At 43.4% G+C, this 19,519-nt stretch overlaps 1 protein-coding gene across 1 annotated transcript in view; it reads right to left on the bottom strand.

Moving 5' to 3' along the window:
• Nucleotides 1-6,347: 6,347 nt before the first annotated feature.
• The window catches only part of LOC106568661 (tetratricopeptide repeat protein 19, mitochondrial), a 30,879-nt gene continuing 17,707 nt past the window's right edge, over nucleotides 6,348-19,519 (bottom strand). The window contains exons 8-10 of the mRNA XM_014139170.2: nucleotides 8,041-8,195; nucleotides 7,634-7,796; nucleotides 6,348-7,075 (exon numbers count right to left, since the gene is read on the bottom strand). Of these exons, the coding sequence (XP_013994645.1) occupies nucleotides 6,888-7,075; nucleotides 7,634-7,796; nucleotides 8,041-8,195 (506 nt within the window). The 3' untranslated portion in view covers nucleotides 6,348-6,887. The remainder of the gene's footprint in view (nucleotides 7,076-7,633; nucleotides 7,797-8,040; nucleotides 8,196-19,519) is intronic.

Here is a 19,519-nt window from a genome sequence, read left to right as displayed (position 1 = left end):
CATAGCATGGCAGCAACACATGACAACACAGCATGGTAGCAACACAACATGACAATAACATGGTAGCAACACAACATGGTAGCAGCACAAAACAGGGTACAAACATTCTTGGGCACAGACAACAGCACAAAGGGCAAAAAGGTAGAGACAACAATACATCATGCAAAGCAGCCACAACTGTCAGTAAGAGTGTCCATGATTGAGTCTTTGAATTAAGAGATGGAGATAAAACTGTCCAGTTTGAGTGTTTGTTGCAGCTTGTTCCAGTCGCTAGCTGCAGCGAACTGAAAAGAGGTGCCACCCAGGGATGCGTGTGCTTTGGGGACCTTTAACAGAATGTGACTGGCAGAACGGGTGTTGTATGTGGAGGATGAGGGCTGCAGTAAATCTCTCAGGTAGGGGGGAGTGAGGCCAAAGAGGGTTTTATAAATAAGCATCAACCAGTGGGTCTTGCGATGGGTATACAGAGATGACCAGTTTACAGAGGAGTATAGAATGCAGTGATGTGTCCTATATGTAGCATTGGTGGGAAATCTGAAGGCAGAATGGTAAAGAACATCTAGCCGCTCGAGAGCACCCTTACCTTCCGATCTATATATTACGTCTCCATAATCTAGCATGGGTAGGATGGTCATCTGAATCAGGGTTAGTTTGGCAGCTGGGGTGAAAGAGGAGCTATTACTTTAGAGGAAATCAAGTCTAGTTTTAACTTTCGCCTGCAGCTTTGATATGTGCTGAGAGAAGGACAGTGTACCGTCTAGCCATACTCCCAAGTACTTGTATGCTCTTTACCCTCAGAGGTAGTAATCACACCTGTGGGAGGAGGGGCATTCTTCTTACCAAACCACATTACCTTTGTTTTGGAGGTGTTCAGAACAAGGTTAAGGGCAGAGAAAGCTTTTATATAACTATGAAAGCTTTGTTGTAGAGCGTTTAACACAAAATTCAGGGAGGGGCCAGCTGAGTATAAGACTATCATCTGCATATAAATGGATGAGAGAGCTTCCTACTGCCTGAGCTATGTTGTTGATGTAAATTGAGAAGAGCATGGGGCCTAGGATCGAGTCTTGGGGTACACCCTTGGTGACAGGCAGTGGTTGAGACGACAGATGTTCTGATTTTGTACACTGCTCTCTTTGAGGTAGTTAGCAAACCAGGCCAAAGACCCCTCAGAGACACCAATACTCATTAGCCGGCCCACAAAAATGGAATGGTCTACCGTATCAAAAGCTTTTGCCAAGTCAATAAAAATAGCAGCACAACTTTTCTTAGAATCAAGGGCAATGGTGACATCATTGAGGACCTTTAAGGTTGCAGTGACACATCCATAACCTGAGCGGAAACCAGATTACATACCAGAGAGAATACTGTAGACATCAAGAAAGCCAGTCAGTTGATTATTGACAAGTTTTTCCAACACTTTTGATAAACAGGGCAAAATATAAATAGGCCTATAACAGTTAGGATCAGCTTGAGCTCCCCCTTTAAATAAAGGACAAACCGTAGTTGCTGGTGAGTGATGGTGGAATTATACCTAATGTAGCTGCGGTGGTCATGGCTGCATTAGAAAGGATTGAGTGTAAGTGCGAGCTATTATGATAGTACCCCAGGAACCCGATTTAGAATGCTTAAGAGTGAGGCTAGTGATTAAGGTGAAAAGACCAGATCAGAGTGATGGGAGGAGTTGAGAACTCGCCATTGAAGGAACCATGGAAAACCAGTAAGAAGACAACCTCGTGAAGACGTCAATGCGATGAACAGTTGTGCTGACTGGATAAAAAAAATGGGAGAAGATGGCACTAGTCAAAGCAACTACACGTAGTGCCTGACCAATGTGATTCACCTAGTGTGCGACACGCTTATGCAAGGCCTATGAGTTGAGGCACACTAAAGAGTAACCAATTATACGCAATGTAAAACCAATGAACTGCAGACTACTAGCCTGAAGTCCCCCCAAAAGTACATGGATGGGAAGCGTCCATAGTAAACCCCTACTCAGAACCAACTGTTTAACCCATAATGAGATCTGAGATCAAGCGTTATTGCAACTGTAAAAAGGCACTTGAGTAAAAGTAATATGAAAAACTGAGTGCTACCCAAACCCGTGCAAGTGCCAGATGAACCTTACACGCTAGCAGTAAAGGAACCAGCATAGTAAACCCCTTGCTGAGTAGCCTTAATTTCCAACCAGAGGGATGTTTGAAGCTTGCATAAAGAAGCATTTCCCCGGATCAGTTCAGCATGATGTCACCCAGTTCGTAAGAGACTGAAGCTACACCTATAACAAGAACAATTATTTTTGAATGTTGACAAAACCATGAAATTAGCATTAATAAGCTACGGGCAACGTAACTGAAACTGAAAGCCACAGTTGATATATATGTGACTCACCATCTGGATTCGGTCCTATGTAGCAACATTAGAATCTGTTTTTTACATTGGATAAAAGTAGACACTCAGAGCTACAAAATGGTATATTGTACACTGCACTTGAGGAAACAATGGGAAAGTAATTCTGCTTTCAAAGTTGATCAACTTGTAAACTCACTTTTGAGAAAACCGTCTTTCAATGTTTTGGTACAACTATTGGGCAACTATTGGCCTCGATCCTGCTCCAGAGTACAGGCCTAGGTGTAACGCTCATTCCTTCGACGATAATCGCGAATCCGACCATCACCCTTGGTGAGACAAAACCACGGTGAGGACCTGCTTTACAACAGGCCTACAAGCCCTCAGTCCAGCCTCTCTCAGCCTATTGCGGACAGTCTGAGCACTGATGGAGTGATTGTGCGTTCCTGGTGTAAATCGGGCAGTTGTTGTTGCCATCCTGTACTTGTCCCGCAGGTGTGATGTTTGGATGTACCGATACTGTGCAGGTGTTGTAACATGTGGTCTGCCACTGCGAGGACAATCACCTGTCCGTCCTGTCTCCCTGTAGCGCTGTCTTAGGCATCTCAGGGTACGGACATTGCAATTTATTGCCCTGGCCACATCTGCAGTCCTCATGCCTCCTTGCAGCATGCCTAAGGCACGTTCACGCAGATGAGCAGGGACCCTGGGCATCTTTCTTTTGGTGTTTTTCAGAGTCAGTAGAAAGGCCCCTTTAGTTTCCTAAGTTTTCATAACTTAATTGCCTACCGTCTGTAAGCTGTTAGTGTCTTAACGATAAAAAATATACCTTATTTACATTTGTTTTCAGACCCTTTGCTGCAAGAATCGAAATTGAACTCCGGTGCATCCTGTTTCCAATGATCATCCTTGAGATGTTTCTACAACTTGGAGTACACCTGTGGTACATTTAATTGATAGGGCATGATTTGGAAAGGCACACACCTGTCTATAACGTCACACAGTTGACAATGCATGTCAGAGCAAAAACCAAGGCATGAGGTCGAAGGAATTGTCCAGAGAGATCCGAGACAGGATTGTGTCAAGGCACAAATCTGGGGAAGGGTACCAACAACAAAAAAAGTCTGCAGCATTGAAGGTACCCAAGAACAGTGGCCTCAGTCATTCTTAAATGGAAGAAGTTTGGAACCACCACAACCCGGCCAAACTGAGCAAATCGGGGGAAAAGGGCCTTGGTCAGGGAGGTGACCAAGAACCCGATGGTCACTCTGACAGATCTCCAGAGTTCATCTGTGGAGATGGTTGTTTTTCTGGAAGTTTCTCCCATCTCTGCAGCACTCCACCAATCAGGCTTTTATGGTAGAGTGGCCAGACGGAAGCCCCTCCTTAGTAAAAGGCACGACTGCCCGCTTGGAATTGGCCAAAAGGCACCTAAAGGACTCAGACCATAAGAAACAAGATTCTCTGGTCTGATGAAACCAAGATTGAACTCTTTGGCCTGAATGCCAAGTGTCACGTGGTGGCAGCATCATGTTGTGGGGATGTTTTTCAGAGACAGGGACTGGGAGACTAGTAAAGATTGAGAGAAAGATGAACAGAGTAAAGTACAGAGAGATCCTTGATGAAAACCTGCTCCAGACCTCAGACTGGGGCAAAGGTTCACCTTCCAACAGGACAACGACCCTAAGCACATAGCCAAGACAACGCAGGAGTGGCTTTGGGACAAGTCTCTGAATGTCCTTGAGTGGCCCAGCCAGAGCCCGGACTTGAACCCGATCGAACATCTCTGGAGAGTAGATGTCGACCGATTAATTGGCATGGCCGATTAATTAGGGCTGATTTCAAGTTTTCATAACAATCGGTAATCGGCATTTTGGGATGCCGATTATGGACGATTACATTGCATTCCACGAGGAAACTGCGAGGAAACCTGTTACGTGAGTGCAGCAAGGAGCAAAGATAAGTTGCTAGCTACCATTAAACTTCTTATAAAAAAACCATCTTCACAATCACTAGTTAACTACACATGGTTGATAATATTACTAGGTTAACTAGCTTGTCCTGTGTTGCATATAATCAATGCGGTGCCTGTTAATTTATCATCGAATCACAGTCTACCTCACCAAACGGGATGATTTAACAAAAGCGCATTTGCGAGAAAAAAAAATCACAATCGTTGCACGAATGTACCTAACCATAAACATCAATGCCTTTCTTAAAATCAACACAGAAGTATATATTTTTAAACCTGAATATTTAGTTAAGAAATTCATGTTAGCAGGCAATATTAACTCGGGAAATTGTGTCACTTCTCTTGCGTTCATTGCACGCAGAGTCAGTGTAAATATGCAACAGTTTGGGTCGCATGGCTCGTTGCGAACTAATTTGCCTGAATTGTAAATTATTATGACATAACATTGAAGGTTGTGCAATGTAACAGCAATATTTAGACTTATGGATGCCACCCGTTCGATAAAATACAGAACGGTTCCGTATTTCACTGAAAGAATAAATGTTTTGTTTTCAAAATGATAGGTCATTAATATGGTCAAATCTGGAAACTAAGGCTCGTATTTCTGTGTTTATTATATTATAATTATGTCTGATTTGATTGAGCAGTCTGAGCGGTGGTAGGCAGCAGGCTCGTAAGCATTCATTCAAACTGTACTGCGTTTGCCAGCAGCTCTTAGCAATGCTTGAATCACAGTGCTGTTTGACTTCAAGCCTATCAACTCCTGAGATTAGGCTGGCAATACAAAAGTGCCTATTAGAACATCCAATAGTCAAAGGTATATGAAATACAAATGGTATAGAGAGAAATAGTCAATGTGTCATAATTCCTATAATAACTACAACCTAAAACTTCTTAACTGGGAATATTGAAGAACTGGGAATATTGAACCACCAGCTTTCATATGTTCTGAGCAAGGAACTGAAACGTTAGCTTTTTTACATGGCACATATTGCACTTTTACTTTCTTCTCCAACACTGCGTTTTTGCATTATTTAAAACAAATTGAGCATGTTTCATTATTTATTTGAGACTACATTTTATTTATGTATTATATTAAGTTAAAATAAAAGGGTTCATTGTTCATTCAGTATTGTTGTAATTGTCATTATTACAAATATATATAATAAAACATTTTTTAAAAAACGGCCGATTAATCAGTATCGGCTTTTTTTGGTCCTCCAGTAACCAGTATCAGCGTTGAAAAATCATAAAAATCGGTCGACCTCTACTGGAGAGACGTGAAAATAGCTGTGCAGCGACGCTCCCCATCAAACCTGACAGAGCTTGAGGGGATCTGGAGAGAAAAATGGGAAACTCCCCAAATACAGGTGTGCCAAGCTTGTAGCATCATGTCCAAGAAAACTTGAGGCTGTAATCGCTGCCAAAGGTGCAGAGTAAAGGGTCTGAATACTTATGTAAATGTGATATTTCAGTTGTATATTTTTAACATTTGCAAAAACAATCTAAAAACCTGTTTTTGCTTTGTCCTTATGGAGAAAGGATGGTAGATTGCTGAGGATTATTATTATTTTTAATCCATTTTAGAATAAGGGTGTAACCTAACAAAATGTGGAAAAAGTCAAGGGTCTGAATACTTTCCGAATGCACTGTATCCCCATGAAACTGATTGACACCAAATCGTCAGTATGCAGATGCAGCATGGACGTTTCCCCTGTAAAATCTGAAGAATTATCATTCACGATTGACAGTGCGAAATGTGAAGGGAGGTTCTCAACGAGTTGAGCAGAGATTGTGGGCAAAGTACAGAATCCCCCACATGCGCAGAAGCCACGGGACCCCAGCCGCTGGAAAGCGGGGTCCAGAAAAGTCGGACTCGCAGCCTCGGGCTTATGTTATATCTTGGTTGTTCACACAAAAGGAAAACAATACAATTACTGATTTGGCATTTCACTCTTGAAGCTGACAGTTAAGTCCCATGTCACTTTCCAGTCTGTATGAAATTATTGTGTTGTATACGCATAAATTGTACATATCTTACACAGTTTTATTTATAGTCATTCACATGACTTGCCATTCTCCTAAGATGCCATTATTCAGGCTGGGATTCAATCAAAAGCGGGTTGTCAACAAATCACATTTTCCCCGACGTTCGTAAAGAGATCGCATTCATGATAAACGCTGCGGATGATGTCTCAAGCATAAATATAAAGTAGTAGCAATTTAAAAGTAAATGTGCAATACGCTTGTCGACAACATACCCTTGACTGAATTCCGGCTTTGGTCTTACTTATTTTAGCTCCGAGTCTTTCCCCTTACATGGAGTGAGATTTCACACAATACAGACAAAAACATTTCAGGGTTTCACAGATGAGATTGTTGCATGCCCATAGTAAGATAAAACTTGTCTTGAAAACAGTGTGATTGTGTTATTGCATTTCTCCTCCTGAGCTACTGTATATGCCATGTGCTCCGTATCTTGTGCATACATGACCCATCTAATTTCAGTCCCTTCAGATTTGCAAACAGAAAGGGGGTTGTGTTAATATTCGTTTGATCCAACTGGTCAGTCGGTCTCAGTCTTGGGGGCGTCGGTCCCAGTCTTAGGGACTTCTGTTTCTGCCTTCTTTGCTTTCCTCCTGTTGCCCACCTCTTTCAGCCCCTCCCGGATCTGCTCTACTGCTTCTTCATCTCCTACGGACTGGGCCAGAGCCAGGGCCTCCCTGTACAGCTTCACAGACTCCTCAAACAGACCTGGACCAACACACAAAGATTGTGTTCATTTGACATGAAATGAACAAAAACGGACTGAAACAGGAATTGGGTTTCCCCAATAAGAAACTCATTTTTATTTTCTGTTACAAATAGTTAAACGTTTTCTGTTGCGTGCCGTAATGAACACGACAGAGATATTCTCTGATATTAACAGTGATAAGACTTCACAGTACCTCCTTGAACAAAATGTTATCCATTAATGTTAATGCTTGTACAGTTACTTATGCAGCTGCACCAAATTATAGAACTGACCTGTGCCAGAAGGATAACATGCATAGAGAAATATAATATGCCATTTAGACACTTTTATCCTTAGTGACTTAGTCACACATGCCACATTTTCGTATGGGTGGTCCTGGGAATCGAACCCACTATCTTGACGTTGCAAAAGCCACCATGCTCTACCAACTGAGCTACATTAATTTAGTCATTCTCAATAAAAAGCTAATATTTTGACATTGAAAACTGACTTGTGTTGAGGAAAGAGTAAACCAAGGCACTCCTAGAATTTCAGTTCTCATTTTTAGCCCTCCTTACCATTGTGCAGTAGGACGCCTGCCATGTTTCCCAACAACACGTGCTGGTCAGGGTGGCCGGCTTCTCTGCTCAGCTCCACGGCCTGCTTTACCAGGGGTAGGGCCTCATCGTGGCGGCCCTGCAGGTCCAGGATGGTGGCCAGGTCACTCAGCAGCACCAGCGACTGTAGAAGACCAACAAGAATATTACTTTCATGTCGATTGTCTAACACCACAGTAGAGGTGACGGTAAGTCTTTAGGTCCCAACAGGTTGTATAAACATTGTTTCTTCATTTCAGTGACATTGCAATAAAAAGAAAACATTTGAACGCAGATATATATTTAAAAATAATCCATTAAACTTTGTGGAGAGAACAAAAGCAGGCTTTCTCTCTATCTAAAAGTACTAAACATTTAACAACTGGTACCTGTGGGTGGGTCTCTCCCTGCTCTTCCTGGCAGATCAGTAGGGCTCGTTTGTAGTCCAGTACCGCCCGGCTCAGGCGGTGTGTGGCGGCCATGTAGCGAGCGTGGGAGTCAAAGGTCAGGCCCAAAAGCAGCCGGGTCTCCATCCGCAACTCCTCTGAAAAGAGGGAGAAACACGAGGGATGCAGTCAGCAAGCAAGCTCAATTTCAAAAGGAAGGGTCACGAAAGTTTAATGCACATACAAAAGCAAGGTTTCACAACTTTTCGGAGGATCACGTCACACGAAGCAGACCAAATTCTTTGGTCCTTTAAAAATCTGCTGAATGTAAAGTATTGTGTGCTGTAGCTTGGAAAAAAAATACATGTGACTGTGGATGACAACATTAGGGCTGTTTTCCTAAAGATGTTAAATGGGCATTGTGTTTTGTTTCCTTGCAACTATACTAACGAGTATCACGATACTGGTATCGTCCCCGCCTGAGGCAGAAGCCTTTTTGCTAGACCAGCCAGGCCCCACACTACATACTGCTATCGTCGCGGCCCTACAACCTACGCCCCCCTGAGGCAGAAGTATTTTTGCTAGACCAGCCAGGCCCCACACTACATACTGGTATCGTCGGGTTTCAGATGTTTTCAGAAGATGGGCAGGGACTCTGCTGTCCTAGCTTCAGGGGGAAGATGGTTCCACCATTGGGGTGCCAGGACAGAGAAGAGCTTGGACTGAGCTGAGCAGGACATGCCCTCCTGTAGGGGTGGGAGGGCCAAGAGATCCAAGCTGGCAGAACGGAGTGCTCGGGTTGGGGTGTAGGGTTTGAGCATAACCTGAAGGTAGGGAGGGGCAGTTCCTCTTGCTGTTCTGTAGGTAAGCGCCATGGTCTTGTAGTGGATGCGAGCTTCGACTGGAAGCCAGTGGAGTGTGAGGAGGAGCCGGGTCACATGAGAACTTGGCAAGGTTGAAAAGTTCAGGATAAATTGCAGGGGTTTGATAGCACAAGTGGGGAACCCAGTCAACAGCGAGTTGCAGTAGTCCAGACAGGGGAGGACACGTGACTGGATTAGGACCTGCGCTGCTCACTGTGTGAGGTAGGGTCGTACTCTACAGATGTTGTAGAGCATGAACCTGCAGGAGCGGGCCACTGCTTTGATGTTTGCAGAGAATGACAGGTTATCGTCCAGGGTAACGCCAAGGTTCTTTGCACTCTGGGAGGGCGACACCGTGAAGGTGTCAACTGTGATGGAGAGGTCTTTCAGCGGGCAGGCCTTCCACAGGAGGTAGAGCAGTTCCGTCTGTCGAGGTTGAGCATGAAGTGGTGGGCCAACATCCAAGTTGACATACACTACCGGTCAAGAGTTTTAAAACACCTACTCATTCAAGGGTTTCTACATCGTAGAATAATAGTGAACACATCAAAACTATGAAATAACACATGAAATCATGTAGTACCCAAAAAAGTGTTAAACAAACAAAATATATTTTAAAATGAGATTCTTCAAAGTAGCCACCGTTTGCCTTGACGACCACTTTGCACACTCTTGCCATTCTCTCAACCACCTTCATGGAGGTAGTCACCTGGAATGCATTTAAATTAACAGGTGTGCTTTGTTAAAAGTTAATTTGTGGAATTTATTTCCTTCTTAATGCATTTGAGCCAATCAGTTGTTGTGACAAGCGGGGGGGGGGTACAGAAGATAGCTCTATTTGGGAAAGAGAAACAGTCAATCATTAATTTAAGACATAAAGGTCAGTCGATATGAAAAATTAAGTGCAGTTCAAGTGCAGTTGATGAAACTGGCTCTCATGAGGACCGCTGCTGCAGAGGATAAGTTCATTAAAGTTACCAGCCTCAGAAATTGCTTCCCAAATAAATGCTTCAAAGTTCAAGTAACAGACACATCTCAACATCAACTTTTCAGAGGAGACTGCGGGAGTCAGGCCTTCATGGTCAAATTGCTGCAAATAAACCACTACTAAAAGGACACCAATAAGAAGAAGAGACTTGCTTGGGCCAAGAAACACAAGCAATGGACATTAGACTGTTGGAAATCTGTCCTTTGGTCTGATGAGTCCAAATTTGAGATTTTTGATTCCAACCGCCGTGTCTTTGTGAGATGGGTGAACGGATGACCTCCACATGTGTATTTCCCACCGTAAAGCATGGAGGTGGTGGTGTTATGGTGCTTTGCTGGTGACACTGTCTGAATTATTTAGAATTCAAGTCACACTTAATCAGCATTGCTACCACAGCATTCTGCAGCGATACACCATTCCATCTGGTTTGGGCTTAGTGGGACTATCATTTGTTTTTCAACAGGACAATGACCCAACACACCTCCAGGATGTGTAAGGGCTATTTTACCAAGAAGGAGAGTGCTGCATCAGATGACCTTGTCTCCAAAATCCCCTTACCTCAACCAAATTGAGATGGTTTGGGATGAGTTGGACCACAGAGTGAAGGAAAAGCAGTCAACAAGTGCTCAGCATATGTGGGAACTCCTTGAAGACTGTTGGAAATCTGATTGAGAGAATGCCAAGAGTGTGCAAAGCTGTCAAGGCAAAGAGTGGCTATTTGTAGAATCTCAAATATGTTTTGATTTGCTTAACCTGTTAGGGCTAGGGGGCAGTATTTACACGGCCGGATAAAAAACGTACCCGATTTAATCTGGTTATTACTACTGCCCAGAAACTAGAATATGCATATAATTATTGGCTTTGGATAGAAAACACCCTAAAGTTTCTAAAACTGTTTGAATGGTGTCTGTGAGTATAACAGAACTCATATGGCAGGCAAAAACCTGAGAAGATTCTGTACAGGAAGTGCCCTCTCTGACCATTCCTTGGGCTTCTTGGCTCTGTTTATTGAAAACTTAGGATCTTTGCTGTAACGTGACACTTCCTACGGCTCCCATAGGCTCTCAGAACCCGGGAAAAAGCTGAATGATGTAATTCCAGCCCCTGGCTGAAAAACATTAGCGCCTTTGGTAAGTGGTCTATCAGAGGACCATCAGACTGAGGCGCGTGCACAGGGCGACACCATGTTTTTATTTTCTCTCTCTTTGTACTAAAACACGATTTCCCAGTCGGAATATTATCGCTTTTTTACGAGAAAAATGGCATAAAAATTGATTTTAAACAGCGGTTGACATGCTTCGAAGTACGGTAATGGAATATTTCGAATTTTTTTGTCACGAAACGTGTCGGGCGCGTCACCCTTCTTTACCCTTTCGGATAGTGTCTTGAACGCACGAACAAAACGCCGCTATTTGGATATAACTATGGATTATTTTGAACCAAACCAACATTTGTTATTGAAGTAGAAGTCCTGGGAGTGCATTCTGACGAAGAACAGCAAAGGTAATAACATTTTTCTTATAGTAAATCTGACTTTGGTGAGGGCTAAACTTGCTGGGTGTCTAAATAGCTAGCCCTGTGATGCCGGGCTATCTACTTAGAATATTGCAAAATGTGCTTTCACCGAAAAGCTATTTTAAAATCGGACATAGCGAGTGCATAGAGGAGTTCTGTAGCTATAATTCTTAAAATAATTATGTTTTTTGTGAACATTTATCGTAATTTAGTAAATTCACCGGAAGTTTGCGGGGGGTATGCTAGTTCTGAACGTCACATGCTAATGTAAAAAGCTGGTTTTTGATATAAATATGAACTTGATTGAACAAAACATGCATGTATTGTATAACATAATGTCCTAAGATTGTCATCTGATGAAGATCAAAGGTTAGTGCTGCATTTAGCTGTGATTTGGGTTTATGTGACATTCTATGCTAGCTTGAAAAATGGGTGTCTGATTATTTCTGGCTGGGTACTCTGCTGACATAATCTAATGTTTTGCTTTCGTTGTAAAGCCTTTTTGAAATCGGACAGTGTGGTTAGATTAACGAGAGTCTTGTCTTTAAAATGGTGTAAAATAGTCATATGTTTGAGAAATTGAAGTAATAGCATTTCTAAGGTATTTGAATAACGCGCCACGGGATTCCACTGGCTGTTACGTAGGTGGGACGAAATCGTCCCACTAGCCCTAGAGAAGTTAACACTTTTTTGGTTACTACATGATTCCACGTGTGTGATTTCATAGTTTGATGCCGTCACTCTTATTCTACAATGTAGAAAATAGTAAAAAATAAAATAAAAACCCTTGAATGAGTAGGTGTTCTAAAACGCTTGACCGGTAGTGTATCTGCAAGGCAACCAGAGATGCATGTCGCCACCTGGGTGTCAGAAGGGGGGGAGGAGAAAAGTTGTTGAGTGTCATCCGCATAGCAATGATAGGAGACCATGTGAGGATATGACAGAGCCGAGTGACTTGGTGTAGAGAGAAGAGGGCCTAGAATCGAGCCCTGAGGGACACCAGTAGTGAGAGTACGTGGTAGAGACACAGATCCTCTTCACATCACCTGGTAAGAGCGGCCTGCCAGGTAGGATGCAATCCAAAAGTGTGCATAGTCTGAGACACCGAGCCCTGAGAGTTTGGAGAGGAGGATCTGATGGTTCACAGTGTCAAAGGCTTAAGGATTGAGAGCGAGAGAGAAGATTGTGACGGCACATGACCATCTGGGTAGGGGCTGAGTGGTAGGGTTGGAGGAAAGGGAGACAGAAAAGGAAACAAAGTACTGATCAGAGACCTGGAAGGAGGTGGCAGTGAGATTAGTAGGCGAGCAGCCTCTAGTAAAGATGAGGTCAAGCGTATTGCCTGCATTGTCAGTTGGAGGGTATTGGGAAAGGGTAGGTCAAGAGGCAAGGAGGGGAAAGAGAGAGTTGGAAAGAAATGAATCGAAAGCAGACATTAGGAGGTTGAAGTCGCCAAATACGAAGAGCGGTCAGCCATCGTCAGGAAAATGAGCTTATCAAGGTGTCAAGCTTAGAGGAACTCTCCAAGGGCACCTGGTGGGAGATGGATGACAATCATTTTAAGCTTGAGTGGACAAATGACAGTGACAGCATGGAATTCAAATGAGATGGATAGGTGAGAGGGAGAATAGAGAAAATCTCCACTTAGGAGAAATCGCGACGACCAGATGCTCTCGGACTATGACAGAAAACATAGATGAAAAAAGAGCAGCTGGAGTAGCAGTGTTCTGTGGGGTGTTCCATGTCTCCGCCAGGGACAAAAAGGTCAAGGGACTGAAGGGCAGCATAGGCTGAGATGAACTCAGCGTTCTTGACCGCATATAGGCAGTTCCAAATGCTGCCAGAGACACGCAATTGCACATGGGTTGTGGAAGATTCTTTGTAATCTTCTCTCCAATGGAAGAATGAAGAGTGGGCAAAGAGAGAAAAATGAAATGAAGAGAGGAGGTGAGGTAAAGCAGGAGAGATGGGAGGTGGAGAGAGATGAGGAAGGAGGATATGAGTGAGCCTTCAAGAGGGAAGTGGAGAATAGCGAAACTGATTTCAAACCACAGGAGTAGAAATGAGCTTCACATGGAGAGATCAGAAGGAGAAAGGAAGTCGTGGAGGCAGGGGAGAGGATAGATGGAAGAGATGATGCTGAGAAAGGAACTCAGTCTACAGGAGATAGAGTAATGACCGCAAGAGTTTTTGGGAGAATAACAAGTGATGAAAGAAAGACAGAAATTGATGATTGTGAGTTTGGAAGGGATAGTTCACCCAAATGTCGTAATTCTTGAAACGTCTTCTTACCTGGGAAGTAATCTAAGGGTCAGGAGTGAACGCACCATACACTCACTGTTGCAGTCACTCCTGGCTAATAGACCACTTCAAAAAGATAAGAACAATTATGAAATTTGGGTGAGCGATTGCTATAAAATAAAACAAAAGGGATAATGAAAAAAAGAGGTCTTCCAAAAAGAAAAGACCGGTAGTGATGAGTGTCAAAACTAAAAGAGACTGGGTGAAGAAATAAAGTTGGAAAGACTAAAAGAGAAGGTGGCGGCAGAAAGGTGGAGAAAGAGATGTGAAAAAACAGGAGGACAGACGCAAGTCCAGGAGGGCGGAAGAGGTAAAGGAGAGGGAGAAAGAAGGGAAGAGAGAGCGCAGTCTCGGAAAACACCGCAGGCTTAGCCTTAGTCTAAAGCAGGGATGGGGAACTTTGATGGTGGTGGGGACCACCAGGTCTGAACTCATCATTAACCTTGTGTATTCTACTATTCTAACTCACAACAGTACATTTTGCTTTAGAGGGGCATGATTAACTTAACTCCTAGACTAGGGTTGCAGTACTACTGGTTGTAGTGCCTTTTGAATCTATGGTAGTTTGGAGTTTTTGGATACCTGTAATTGGACAGTGTCGCTCAGTCTCAAAGTAACAATTGCAATTTTTAGTTCATTTTTTTATTTCCCTTCTCCCACTCAGATTTTTTCCATCTTTTACCCACAGGTAAACCCAGAGGGTGGCCAAAGGTCCCTACAGACCAGCAGGTCAAAGTTGCACCACTGAACAGAAAGTAAGAACAAATTAAGGAAAACACTCAACTTGACACCTCTGCCATAGACCTATATTACGCTGTCACAGTAATGATACATTCAGCTAGCACATGTCATGAACAGTCATAAGAGTTGACTTCCAACTGCCGTCACTGTCTTGAGGGAAATCTAATTTAGATGACATCTTTCTCCCTTCCTTCCAGGTCTGTCCAGGTTTGCTATGGTGATACCAGAGAACCAGAGTATTCATGTGCTGTAGTGGATAGCAGCTACTGTAGCTTGCTACAACCCCTGGTGGGTAAGGAGTCTGAATGCCAACAGGACAATGCGAAGGCGAGAGTGGATTATTCAGACACCATCTCAGAACTGACCGTCTTCGACCGATCGTTTTCATACTTGTCTTTTTCTGATTATTCCGTTATCCTGGCAAATGTGGAGCAGTGACCACTGGAATTATGTTGTTACATCCATTTATCTTCTTTTCTCACTCTTTTCTGCATCTTATAAATAAAAATGTATTTCTTCAGAGTCCGGAATATACCGTGCCTTCAGAAAGCATTGACTTTTACATCCTGAATTTGAAATAGATTAAATTGAGATTTTGTCATCACTGGCCTACACACAATACCCCATGCATGCATGTATGCATGTATATAAAATCAAAAATGAAAAGCTCAAAAGTCTGGAGTAAAAAATTCAACCGCTTCGTAATGGCAAGGCTAAATAAGTACAGGAGTCAACATTTGCTTAACAAGTCCCAATGAGTTCCATGGACTTTGTGCAATAAGTGTTTAACATGATTTTTGAATGACTACCTCATCTCTGTACCCCACACATGCAATTATCTGTAAGGTCTCTCAGTCAGACAGTGAATTTCAAACACAGATTCAACCACAAATACCAGGAAGGTTTCCCAAAGGGCAACTATTGGTCTATTGGGTAAAAAAAGAAAAAAAAGTAAGGTCTGTCAAAAAAACTTTTTCTAGTCTTGCCATAGATTTTCAAGCCAATTTAAGTCAAAACTGTAACTAGGCCACTCAAACATTCAATCTGGTCTTGGTAAGCAAATCCAGTGTAGATTTGGCTGTGTGTTTTAAGTTATTGTCCTGCTGAAAGGTGAATTAATCTCCCAGTGTCTTTTGGAAAGAAGACTGAACCAGGTTTTCCTCTAGGATTTTGCCTGTGCTTAGCTGCATTCAATTTCTTTTTAATCACCAAAAACTCCTTGCCGATGACAAGCATACCCATAACATGATGCAGCCACCACCATGCTTGAAAATATGAAGTGTGTGTCACAAGTGTAGAGAGGAGTAGGCAGTCCTAGGTTTAGAACTACTGAATTTATTAAAGTACCATATATAAAAGCGGGACGAAACCCAAAGTGCAAAATTATAAAGTACTCAGGAAATAGTAGGAGAGATTACTCAGGAAAACAAGCAACATTTACAATGACCGACAAAGACAAATATATATCTATATATGCACACACAGGTGTGTGTAATGATGGTGTGTGTAACCAGGTGTGTGTAATGATGACGAGACAAGTCTGGGGTTGATGAGTGAAGGGCGTTTGCCAGCAGCAGGTTCGGCAGCAGCTAGAAGGCCGGCGACGCCGAACACCTTAGCTGGACAGGAGGGGGAGCCAAAGCAAAGAGTGGAGTGACAGAGGAGTACTTAGTGATGTCTTGTGTTGGATTTTCCCCAAAGATTACACTTTGTATCAGGACAAAAACTGCATTTCTTTACCAATTGTTTTTACAGTATTACGTAAGTGCCTTGATGCAAACAGGATGCATGTTTTGGAAAAATGTTATTCTGTACAGGCTTCCTTTTCCCCACTCTTAGTTAGGTGAGTAACTATAATGTTGTTGATCTATCCTCAGTTCTCATGTCAACCATTAAACTCTAAAAGTTTTAAAAAATCACCATTGGCCTCGTGGTGAAAGCTCTGAGCAGCTTCTTCCTTCCTCTCCAGCCACTGAGTTAGGAAGGACACCTGTGGGGCTTCCGGTGACAACACCAACCTATTGGCAGTCAAAAAAAGATCCTTCTGATACTTAGATTTAAAAAGCCCCTAAAATGTAAGATTTTTACAAAGTTGAATCAACATGAGCAAGGGAGACAGGGCTACAACGAAGCTTAGGAAAAAGAACCCTCAAAAGGAACACACAAAATGCAGAGAAAACAAACAAAGAATATAACTGCAGCTGAAGCGGTACCCCAGGTAGCTGCCATGATGAAATAGCAGAGGTGGTTTCCAATGAGATAACAGAAGCAGCTTGAAGACAAAGATAATATGAACAAAACCAACAAAATGCTTGATGAAGCCGAGGAACAAATAGAAAGAGCAGATGAAAGAATCCAGACAACGGAAGACGTAATGAAGCGGTTGAAGCTTCAGGTGCAGCTGGAGGCCAGCCAAATAGACCAAAAGAACCCTGCTAGGCGTAAAAACATCAGAATCTATTCTGAAGCTGAGGGGTCGGCATGACATGCCCCCTCCCTGATTGCTTTGGTTGAGGGTGACGTTGAAAGAGCAGTTGGACTTAACTTCCTCAACAGTTCTACAGATCCAGAGAGCTCACCGAGCTCCCGGCCCCATCCAAGACTCATTTTGGCAAAGTTTCTGAGCAACAGAATAAAGTAGACTATGGAGGTGGTTTGGCAAAATTAGGGGTTTCTCTGGCAGAACAACAAGTCAACCTGGACCGCGACTATGCACCGAACCTTCTCAGAAAATGAAAGCAATACACAGAAGCAAAGATATCCTGGAAGAAAACAAGGTATAAACTCAGCAAAAAAAAAGAAACGTCCCTTTTTCAGGACCCTGACTTTCAAAGATAATTCGTAAAAATCCAAATAACTTCACAGATCTTCATTGTAAAGGGTTTAAACACTTTTCCATGCTTGTTCAATGAACTATAAACAATTAATGAACATGGACCTGTGGAACGGTCGTTAAGACACTAACAGCTTACAGACGTTAGGCAATTAAGGTCACAGTTATGAAAACTTAGGACACTAAAAGAGGCCTTTATACTGACTCTGAAAAACACCAAAAGAAAGATTCCCAGGGTCCCTGCTCATCTGCGTGAACGTGTCTTAGGCATGCTGCAAAGAGGCATGAGGACTGCAGATGTGGCCAGGGCAATAAATTGCAATGTCAGCACTGTGAGATGCCTAAGACAGCGCTACAGGGAGACAGGACGGACAGCTGATCGTCCCCGCAGTGGCAGACCACGCGTAACAACACCTGCACAGGATCGGATCATCTGAACATCACACCTGCGGGACAGGTACAGGATGGCAACAACTGCCCGAGTTACACCAGGAACGCACAATCCCTCCATCAGTGCTCAGACTGTCTGCAATAGGCTGAGAGAGGCTGGACTGAGGGCTTGTAGGCCTGTTGTAAGGCAGATCCTCAGTAGACATCACCGGCAATAACGTCGCCTATGGGCACAAACCCACCGTCGCTGGACCAGACAGGACTGGCAAAAGTGCTCTTCACTGACGAGTCACGGTTTTGTCTCACCAGGGGTAATGGTCAGTTGACAGTGAGAGGACATTTTTTTTGCTGAGTTTAGTTCCAGTCTCCGTTCCCGGTAGTGACTCATAACCCACACAGTGGCGAACCGTCATTCTGGCCTAAACACACACACACTACCAGTCAAAAGTTTGGACACACCTACTCATTCAAGGGTTTTTCTTTATTTTTACTATTTTCTACATTGTAGAATAATCGTGAGGAAATCAAAACTATGAAATGACACATGGAATCATGTAGTAAACAAAAAAAGTTATCCAAATCAAAATATTTTTTATATTTGAGATTCTTCAAAGTAGCCACACCTTTGCACACTCTTAGAATTCTCAACCAATTTCACCTGGAACGTCGTCCCCACAGTGACTGTTCATATATACCCCAACCAGAAGCCATGGATTACAGGCAACATCCGCACTGAGCTAAAGGATAGAGCTGCCACTTTCAAGGAGTGGGACTCTAACCCGGAAGCTTATAAGAAATCCCGCTATGCCCTCCGAACCATCAAACAGGCAAAGCATCAATACAGGACTAAGATTGAATCGTACTACACCGGCTCCAACGCTCGTCGGATGTGGCAGGGCCTGCAAACTATTACAGACTACAAAAGGGAAACACAGCCGCAAGCTGTCCAGTGACACGCGCCTACCAGACGAGCTAAATCACTTCTATGCTCGCTTCGAGGCAAGCAACAAACATGCATGAGAGCATGAGCTGTTCCGGACGACTGTGTGATCACGCTGTCCGTAGCCGATATGAGTAAGACCTTTAAACAGGTCAACATTCACAAGGCCGCATTACCAGGACGTGTACTCCAAGCATGCGCTGACCAACTGGAAAGTTTCTCACTGACATTTTCAACCTCTCCCTGTCTGAGTCTGTAATACCAACATGTTTCAAGCAGACCACCATAGTGACTGTGCCCAAGAACACTAAGGTAACCTGCCTAAATGACTACTGACCCGTAGCACTCACGTCTGTAGCCATGAAGTGCATCGAAAGGCTGGTCATGGCTCACAACACTTATCGCAGACACCCAGACCCACTCCAATTTGCATACCACCCCAACAGATCCACAGATGATGCCATTTCTATTGCACTCCACACTTTCCCACCTGGGCAGAAGGGAACACATATGTGAGAATGATATTCATTGACTACAGCTTAGCGTTCAATACCATAGTGCCCTCAAAGCTCATCACTAAGCTCAGGACCCTGACTAAACACCTCCCTCTGCAACTGGATCCTGGACTTCCTGAACAGGGAGTACAGAAGGGTAAGTAATAACACATCCGCCTCGCTGATCAACACGGGGAGGGGGGAGAGCGCTCAAGGACCCCTAAGAACACTCATCCCTGGGTCGCTCATTTTTGGTTTGGGAACGAGCTGCAACAAAACACTCAAACTGGACAGTTTCATCTTAAATCTCTTCATTCAAAGACTCAATCATGGACACTCTTACTGACAGTTGTGGCTGTTTTGCGTGATGTATTGTTGTCTTTACCTTCTTGCCCTTTGTGCTGTTGTCTGTGCCCA

The sequence above is a fragment of the Salmo salar genome, chromosome ssa14, assembly GCF_905237065.1.
Source record: "Salmo salar chromosome ssa14, Ssal_v3.1, whole genome shotgun sequence".
Taxonomy (NCBI): domain Eukaryota; kingdom Metazoa; phylum Chordata; class Actinopteri; order Salmoniformes; family Salmonidae; genus Salmo; species Salmo salar.
This window is presented reverse-complemented; position numbering and strand designations above follow the sequence as displayed.